The sequence below is a fragment of the Perca fluviatilis genome, chromosome 3 (assembly GCF_010015445.1).
Source record: "Perca fluviatilis chromosome 3, GENO_Pfluv_1.0, whole genome shotgun sequence".
NCBI lineage: Eukaryota > Metazoa > Chordata > Actinopteri > Perciformes > Percidae > Perca > Perca fluviatilis.
In genome coordinates, this window is record NC_053114.1 from 45495395 (window position 1) to 45505616 (window position 10222).

At 41.4% G+C, this 10222-nt stretch overlaps 1 protein-coding gene across 1 annotated transcript; it reads right to left on the reverse strand.

Moving 5' to 3' along the window:
• Nucleotides 1-5450: 5450 nt before the first annotated feature.
• Nucleotides 5451-7293, reverse strand: LOC120555446 (nuclear factor 7, brain-like). Its single transcript, XM_039794133.1, has one exon. The coding sequence runs from the start codon at nt 7201-7203 to the stop codon at nt 5632-5634; it is 1572 nt and encodes a 523-aa protein (XP_039650067.1). The 5' UTR covers nt 7204-7293; the 3' UTR covers nt 5451-5631.
• Nucleotides 7294-10222: the final 2929 nt, after the last annotated feature.

Below are 10222 nucleotides of genomic sequence, written 5' to 3' on the forward strand. Positions count from 1 at the left end.
TTTATTAGTACACAATTCCGCGCAACCCAGTTACAGTGTTGTAAACTTAATAGTCATATGAAACAATTTGTACCCCTATTCATAGTCTTATTTTAGTAACATTTAATACTGGTGCAATTTGTACATTAAATTTTAGTTTGGCTTATAAAACATCAATTATTCAAAATAATTTATATTGAATAATTCTCACTATTTTTTGAAAGCTATGAATATATGTCAAACGAGAAAAACAGATGAGAAAAGGGTATTTTACAACAACTTTGAATGCACCACGAGTTTTACCAGTTTTAAGTAAACGCAACCTTTATTCACGTCCGTGTTGTTTTTCCGACAGAAGTGAGTGACCAAGTGCTAGAGTTTGTGTCTTTTAGCTCATAGCTTTAGCGACAGACTGGTGTACGTCCCGCTGTTGGAATCCTCTACAATACAGTCACACCTTTACACCGTTTAGCTGTCAGCATTTTAACTGTTTAACCGGGACAATTTCATAGTGGTTGGTGTAAACCGGACGTTTGGTCACCCTACTAATAGCCTACCCACAGCGACACTTACAATTGAATTTCAACCTTCGGACAACTTTGCACTTTGATAGATTAGGCTAGCCAGCCGGCATATGATGGATTTAAACAATGGATTTGTCTTCTCAGTGGATGTTGTTTTCCATGGATTTTGACCATGTTTCAAAAAAAGGTAAGCTGCGATCTAAGTTATATCTGCTGGGTTGGTTTGTGTGCGTGGTAATGTTTTCTCCTCGCCAGGGGAGGTGTGTCGTGATCGAGGCGTCCCCAACCCACTCGCGTTGTTTTCTGTCAGTGAGTGGACTGTCAGATTGGCAGGCACCCTGTATGACACGAGAAAACTTGTAGGCCTACTACTAGTACTAGTTAATAGTATCCAGGCTTTGATTTATGGTCTTACACCATCTAACATGTAGGCTATTTGTGGATCAGGAACAGTTTTGTTTTGTGTGTCAAGTAGCCTAGCCCCCAAGTTTAAATCGCTAGCTACTAGCTAACTAGGCTACAAGTATCCTAGCTGAATTTCACAAAATCTTAAGTAGATTGTCTCTAAAAAAATCATCATCCTTACCTTGATCTTGGTGTTTGCGTTTCAAAGCCATCTCCACCATCATTTTCCCACGAGAATAGGCCATTCTTAATGCTATATAGAAATCAACCACTGCAACATTTTTATGTTCACTTTATTTAAGTTAATGTGTGTGGCAAAAGTGCTTCAATTACATATAGGCATAACACCGTAACTTCACCGTGGCAAACATCTTGACGTTGGTGGTGGGTAAAACAAAGGCAGAGTGCCTTAACTCCACCGTAACTTCATTCCAGCGTTCTAGAGTGCAGCGGAGCAAAGCTAAAAGACCGTAACTGATGTTAAGGGCTTCTGCCTTTGCTTTCCCTCTGCTTTTGGAAGTTATGGCAAAAACAGCATCTTATTTTTAGCAGAAAAGAACAAAATTGACTCAAGATATTTTTCCACATGATAAAACTGATGTCCATTGTTCCAAAAATGACAATAACTCATTTTTGACAAAATTGAAGTTAAGGTCTTTTGCCTTTGCACGGCAGATTACTGTATGACGTAGTCTTGTGTGAGGTATCATTGAACTCAGCAGGAGTTTCCCTTTTCATTGGTGATGACTTGTAGTGTCTGAGTGCCACTCAAATGCACGGTCGCAATGAGCGGCATAGTAACCTCGACACGTGCAGAGGAGCCCGTCCAACGCTGCTTGCAGCTTAATTGTACAGTATCTTACTATTCGTATAAGATTCATCTTATATATTATTGTATACAAGATTTATTTTTAACTTCCCTCCTGAATAACTTGATTTCATTAAGAGCCAGGTAGCAGAGCTGCATACCTTGCGCAGTGAATCTCGTCACTGGAGACACTCTTATATCAATCAAGTGATTACAGTTTATATACTGATCTTTCCTCGTTAAAACACTGCAATATCTATATTCAGTCCCTGACTGATTTCCCTAGGAGTAGCAAGCTCCTTTTAACGTGCTGCATGGAGTTATTTATTACCTGTAGCCTTCTCACACAGGCTATGGACTAGTGTCTCCCAGAGACCGCAGATATTTTCATTACTTTTACCAGATAGACTACTTGTTATTGCTTCGTTTCTCTGATTGTCCTGTCACTAGGTTAATGCCTAACTATGACCACGCCCACGTTATACAAGGCTTGAAGTGTCACTAGGAAAGACAATAGCCCAGCGAAATCAAGACATCATCACCGTTTGGTCTTAAACAAGTAGTCTTTCTGGATAAAGAAATGCAATTTATCTCACCTGGAAATCTTCAGTGGTTCTGTCCGCTGTTCAAAAAAGAATCCCGTCCCCTTCCATCTCCTCCAGCAGGAACTGGCCTCTGTAAAAACAGCAATTCAAGCTGGAGGTCGTTGTTCAAGGAGTCACCAAAGGAATCCCCCGTGCACGGTGTTTCAGGACCCAAAACCTGGAAGGGGGGGGGACGGATGTTTGGGATCCCGCTCGAAGAAGTTGTTAGGATAATTATTTATCAAAGTTCGTTTTTCCTTGCGCAAGTAAGGAGTCAACTTTACAGCACTCACAGCATAGTACAAAAAGTGACTGGCGAAAGCCCTCTACAGCAGCTTTTTATGATTAATATGAAGTCATAATAACAAGAAGTCAATGTCGTCTTTGCCTGCTCTGCCCTCAGGTGCATTCGGTGCTTTTCAATGTCAGTCAGTCTGCTCCTATGTTATCTTGTGAAAACAAATAGTATTTTGGCTTCTTATTATGGAAACAGTTTAATATTAATGTTATTTAGAAAAGAGTTGTTTAGTTTTTCTAACACTCGTCCCCAACAGTTTCAACATGGTTACTCAGAATATTCTCCTCCTGCTCCCAACTTCTCTTCCTAATAGTTCCTGTTACGAGCAATGATCTCAGTGTTTTTGAACCATTTATTTGACCTCTGCTTACTGTCTTACCATCACATCTTGAAACTAATTATAGATGTATGCTCACTCTGTCAATGACGCAGCTGATATCTCAACAAACATATTACACTTAAAAAAACATTTTAAATTACTTTATAGTGATCATAGTTTAAAGGTACTCTAAGTGATGTGCACATGTTTTTTAGGCTACAACATTTTTGTCACATACAGCAAACATCTCCTCACTATCCTCTAGCTGCCTGTCCCCTGAACACACTGTAAAAACACACTCGCGTTGACAGCCCAGGCTCCACTAAGTGGTCCAACCTGGGGCCTGCAAACATACACAAACAGTGTTCCAGTGTTCCAGCAAATAACGGACAAGAAGGATTTTGGAATGGGGGTTAGTGCGCACCAGAAGGGAAAGAACGGGATGAGGAGGAGGGAGGAGCAAGCTAGTCTCCGTTTTGTTTGAAAATACTTTGAAACGTCAACAAGAAGTACGTCACCCAACATCGCTTAGAGCACCTTTAAGTATTATTATTGGGGGGGAAAAATAAATTTATTTAAAATCGTAGTATTTCTATAGAAGCGTTTTAAATTAATTTATTTTTAATATATCAGAGATTCCTGTTGTACAACAGTTTGAGAACCAGTGAACTAATCAATTAGTTGACAAAATCTTCTGAGTGTTAGTAGAGCTGAACTACTCCAAATTGTACAGTAAAATTAAGTGTGTGTGTGTGTGTGTGAGAAAGTTGTGTTTCTGTAAACAGTTTAACCATAAACACATTTTTTGGGCTACGAATGAAAGTCTCAGCAGCAAAGCATGCTGGTATTTTGGGTATGTGTGGTATTTCGACGGTGTTTCTGTTGGCGGATTAAATCTATGTTGATCTTCACGTTTGACTTGTTTTCTGAAACCGGACTTTCTGGTCAGATGGGACTCTGACACCCAGCTTCCAACTAACTAACGGCTTTAATAAAAGCAATAAAAAAATCTTTCCCTTCAGACAAACTGTTTCATTTTGAACAAATTAAACATGGGATTGAACATAAAATGGAAACACTAAAACATGAGTTACAGTTATATTATGAAAGGGAGTTTTCTACCGATACTCTATAACTCACAAAATCTCTGCATATCTTTTGCGATGTGTATATTAAGTTGATATCACAATAACGATAAAAAAAAAACATATATTGTGCAGCCCTAGTTGTACGTACTCTATGCAGAGCTTACGCCGTTGGGAGGAGTTATACTTGTGCGCTTGTGTGTCTGCGTCGTTCTAGCATTCTTAAAGAGAATAGCAGGGCCGGTGTGTGTGTGTGTGTGTGTGTGTGTGTGTGTGTAGTAACAGATAAGCAGCCCATAAAGTAAACCACGCCTCTTTATTATCATAAAACATTAAATCTTTTTCTTAAAAGAACATTAAACTGACAGTAGAACATTTATCCTCATCAATGAAAACAAATCACCAATAATCACTTATATAATTACAATTATGCAAATCTAAACAAAATCAACAATTACCATCAACAGTCATACCCAAAACTTAACATGTATTTAATGGAGGACGGCCCTAACAACATTTATACACCTGAATGTATTCATACATATAAATACATTCTCAGAAAGTTATTCACTTCTTTCAATTACTTTTATTTTACAAAAGGGAAGTTGGCTGTAAAAGAGAGAACACACATAACAGTGATATAACTAATAGGAGCAACAACAGTTCTGCTAATCAGAGCTACAAATACATAACAATACTAAGTCCAAACCAAACAGTTGTTGATCAAAATAAATCCTATTAAAGCCAGTACAATAGAACATATGAGGATTGAGAGAGAAGTTCAAATAAAGGAAGTAAATGCACATTTCAAATGTTCTCTCCACTCTCTCCCCTTTCTGTCATTTAAGAGTCTACTCTGGGCCCCTAACACCACATTACGTGGTGGTAGCACGGAATGTGTGAAAATTCTGTGTGGCCACCACGGAAAATAATGCCAAAGTAAAGTCAATGAGAAGACAATGTAGCATTAATAGGGACTACGGTAGCGAGTAGTATGAAAGCCCGAAAATCCGCTTAGGGAGGTTGGTTGGGGGGGTGGATGGGTCAAGCAACACAGGACTTTCACCCAGGAGACCGGGGTTCATGTCCCATGTGTCATGATTCCTAAACCCAACCGTAACCGTCCCGTTCTTCTTTTCCTAAACCCAAGGCGTTGTTGTCCCGCCCACACACAACCTTTTCCTTAACTTAAGGGGCCGTGTTCATTTCACGGAATTCTTCCGTGGGCCCGTCATGGAATTTTGGGCAATTCCATGAAACTGCCCCAGATTTTAAGTTATGCGGCCGTGTTCATTTCACAGAATTCTGTGAGATCAGGTTGAACAAAAACACATCTCCACCCAAAGCTGAAAACCAGTCGGCTACATTCTGCAGATTTTCATTCTGGATCACAACTAAACCCTGCAGATCATGTTTGGGTCTGATCATAACATTTAAGCTTTGTACTCATCCTTGGAAATTTAAAAATAACATATTTTTAATTAAAATCCCAGTTCTTGCAGTACATTTACACAAAAAGCAGCTCAGCTGTAGTTTCTCATTCTGGGCTTTGGAAATATTTTGTGTCTCAAACAACTACCAAGGAATGTTTTCCATCAGGTCATTTACTAAAACACATCAAATCTTATTTTATCTTAGTTTTTTACGCCTAAAAAACAACTTTGAGCTCTCTCCTCTCTCCACCTTCTCTCCTCTCTCCACCTTCTCTCCTCTCTCCATCTTCTCTCCTCTCTCCACCTCTGCTTTCTCCACCTTCTCTGAGTTCTCTGAACTTCGCAGAGAAATCTCAGCTGGACAGATTTTGATTTCTGCAGTTTTAGCATCACCAGCCGGACCGATACTGAACCAAGGGAAGAGTTTCTCAGTGAAAGTGTCTCTGTGAGTGTAGATGTGAGTCATGTCTTCAGAGTTGTAGAAGGACACCTCCCCCCCCTCATAGTCCAGCTGGACTCTGATCCTCTGGAGACTCTTCTTCACTGTGACACTCTTACCAGATCCATCAGTGTATTTTCCACTGCGATATAATAAACACCAGATTCCATATTTTGGTGACATATATCTTTCTCCCTTCCTGTCAGCTGACTCTTTGGCTAAACCCACAATCCAGTGAGGATGATCTCCCACCTCCACCTCCCAGCTGTGTTTCCCTGAGCTGAAACCCTCAGAGCCCAGAACATCTGGATACCTGCTGTGTCTCTCTGGATTGTCTGGAAGCTTCTGGTCTGTGTCTCCCTGCCTCACACTAGTCAGATCATCAGACAGATAGAGACTGATGGCTGCAGTGTTTGGGTCCAGAATGACGGGACAGAAGTGGACCTTGTCCTTCATCTTCTCCCAGACTCTGAAGGACAGGTTGCCCAGATGTTTGGCCACATCTGTCAGTGCTCCTGAGAGCAGCTGTGGATCTGACAGCGAGCACTGGTCTCTGGCTCTGCTCTGAGAGGCTTTATAACTGCTGAGGAACGGCACGCTGTCTTTCTGCAGGTCTGCTTCCACAGCAGAGATGCTGTCTGACAGAGAGGAGATCTGCTCCTGAATCCTCTTCATCTCTCTGCTGACAGTTGTCCCCCTCTGCTGCTCTTCCTCCCTCAGAGATGCCAGTCTGGACTCCTCTTCCTCTTTCAGGAACTGGTGCAGCTTGTTGAACTCGGCTCTGATCTGACTCTCTGTAGACAGCAGCTGCTTCTTGGAGTGTTGATTTATTTCATCGTATGTTTCCTCCACTCGTCTGTGTTTGTCCCTCTTGTCCTGCAGAGACTGTAAGTCAGATTTCAGCTGCTCCTTCAGATCTCTGACTGCTTGTTCTACAGGAACCACCGTGTGACCGTGGTGGAGAGAAAACTCACAGACAGGACACACAACTCTATCTTCATCCTTACAGAACCAATAAGGGACTTCTGGATGTTTATCACACACCACCTCCACCTTCTTCTTTTCTTTTCCCATCTCAGATGATCCAGATTTCTGTCTTTCAGCAAAGTTGTCAGCCAGTTCCTTCAGTGCAAAGTTCATCCCAGTAATCTCTTTTGAGGATATTCTTTTACAAATGGGACAGTTTTTGTTGTTAGCTTGTTCCCAGAATGTGTTCACGCAGCTTGAACAGAAGCTGTGGTTGCAGCTCAGAGACACAGGATCTCTGAAAGTCTCTGAACACACATGGCAGTTCAGGTAACTTTCTAAAAGAGCAGTTTTCTCAGCCATCTGTCTTTGTATATAAATGTCTCTCAAAAACAAGACTCACTGATTTCCTGTCCCTTCTCTTGACTGCTTCAAATCTTCCCGTTGTGTGTTTTCCAGCAGAGATCTCACACCCTGTAATGGCGTCTTAGCTCCGTTCAGCAATGTCTTATGTCTTCCTGTCCTTGTGATGTGGCTGCTCTCTGACGCAAACACACCAAAGAACCTGCATACAATACCAGGTTTATTTATTGTAACTCTTCTACTGGAGCGGTCAGTGTCTGACACACCCTGCACCAGACACAAACACACACACCGGCCCTGCTATTCTCTTCAAGAATGCTAGAACGACGCAGACACACAAGTGCACAAAATCCTCCCCCACGGCGTAAGCTCTGCGTGGAATACTTACAACTAGGGCTGCACAATATGTTTTTTTTATCGTTCTATCAACTTGCACAATATACACATCGTGAAAGATATACAGAGATTTTGTGAGTTATTTGGACGAGTATCAGTAGAAAAGTCCCCTTCGTAATATAACTCATTCAAGGTTTTAAGTGTCGCCGTTTATGCTCAATCCCATGTTTGATAAAAGAAAGTCAGAAATGAGTTAGTTTGTCCAAAGGGAAAGAGATTTTTTATTGCTTTTATTCAAATCTATTTTAGTGTTTGGATGTGAGCTGCAGCAGTTTGTCTGACAACATGAAGAGAAAGTTGTGTTTCTGTAAACAGTTTAACCATAAACACACTGTTTGACTCTGCAACAATAGTCACAGCAGCAAAGCATGCTGGTGTTTTGGGGGTATGTTTGGTATTTCCATAGAAAGTAAAATAAATGGACAATGTAATTCCGTTGTTTTCCATGGAGAAAAGTGTGTGATATCAGAAGTCTCTTTCCCGGTGCTGGCTGAGCGTTACTGAGCAGCCTCCAACTGAGCTTGAAGACGTAGATGTGACGTGAGCAACCTGTCTGAAAGTGTGAAGTCTTCTGGTAGCTGTGCCGAGAGAAATCTCAATCATTCCCAATCTTACAGAGACGGAGAGCGTAGGTATATGTAAGGAGATAACATAGGCACAGGCTATTGATCAATAAAATTAACATTACTATTTAACATGAGTAATTAATAGAGTTGCACCGATTGACCGGCTGGTGACCGGAATTAGTCGATTTTCACGTCATCGGCCATGACCGGTGACCGGCCGGTCAGTCTGACATATGCCGATGTTATGCCGGTCAATGCACTCGGGCGCCGCATGATTAACATCGTGCAACATCAGTATCACATGTGCACATGCAGGGTTTCTGCTATATGCATGTAGCAGCGGTGCACTGCCGCTCCATCAGCTGTTTATGAAATGTCATACAGTCGTAATTATAGACTCTCTCTCTCTCTCTCTCCCCTCTGAGGCTGAACAACTGGAACATGTAAACCACACTCACGTGGGTCCCGTGAAGTATAAAAGCTACAGTTTATCAGAAAATAGCGTTGGGCACCCTTACGTTGATGAATTTACTGTGTCTCAGACCCCAGATGAGACAAGAAGCTAATGTTTGGTCATAGCGCCCCCAGCTGGCAAAAGGAAATTAGGCTTATATGACAAACCTCAACTGATTAACATGAAACTTATAATGTGTGATACTGAGCTACCCCTAAACTTTAACCACGGCCATTATTCAGGCCACGCGCTTTATGGCTTTTGAACCGTTTAAAGGGATATTTCACCGCTGGAAAGCTGAATGTATCTTTAAATTGGGTCACTTATGTAGTATAAATGTGAAAAAAATTGAAATTGGTGCCTTCTAGGCCGGGAAAAGCCAGAAAATGTGTTTTTGGTTCATGTGGATGAAAGCCACCAAATCCCAAAATGCACTTGCTTCACTGCTCTGAGTCCACTCCCAAGCCACCCCTACCGTTTACAGACATAGACAGACAGTGAGGCATTCAACTCAAGTGTTTTATTGTCATTTCAAACATATACATGAAACAATGTTTCACCGTGGCTCAAGTGGTGTTACACATTTAAAATATATAAAAACGACATACGAAACAGGCTACATTTAGTGCACACACAGAGGCTCCGCAAAGTTCAGCTAACCCATACTAGCATTAGCGCTTGGCTGTAAACACTGAGTATTTATAAACACAGCCGTGAATTTGCGTGGAATGTAGCTAGAATGGTCAGCATTTAACGGTCACAAACTTCACCAGCGGTTAGCAATTAGTTTGATACAAGCAACCCATTTCTGCAACAGTCCGCGTTAACAGAGACCACCTCAATGAGTCTTACCGGGCGGCAGGTCCAGCATCCAGGCTAGCATGCCTGGTAGCTGGATAGCGGAGTCTGGTACACTGTTCATTCATGTTTCCACAACAAGAAAAACACAGCAGTCTCTGAACTCGCGTTGGGAGTTTGTTTGAAGTTGGATGTAGTCCAGTTTGTTGTTGCAGGATTGATGGAACAGGTGGCCGGATAGCGTTCGCTTTCCACCGGCACTCGTTCAACATTCCGCGCTGATGATGTCCCTTTACCGGCCAGATGCATCGAGCAACACCGCTGGTCTCCATAGCCGACGGGCGAGGCTCTTGTGTGTGTCGAGTATTCCGTCTGTAATAAAGTGTCCTGCATATTCTCCGATCTGTACCAATGTATCCCGGTGGTACAGCCGCTCTTGATCCCATTCTTAAACCTTTCTACCACCGATGTGTTGCCCTTTTGATGTATACCCTCCTGTTTTTACCTCTTATGAGTTTCTCCTAATGTCAGCAATTGATTTTAAATTTTTTTAGTTCCAATGCACATACAGACCCTTTCCAAAAAATTTGAATATCATGGAAAAGTTTATTTATTTCCATAATTCCATTCAAAACGTTAAACTTCCATTTTGATAAAAGAATTTTCAAGTATTTAGTTGTTTATTTGTACATAATTTGGGCTTCCAGCTCATAAAACCCACGAAAACAGGATTTCAAAAGATTAGAATACTGTGAAGAAATCACCATTTACTTCTCAGTTTTTGCAGAAAAAAAGAAATTAGGAT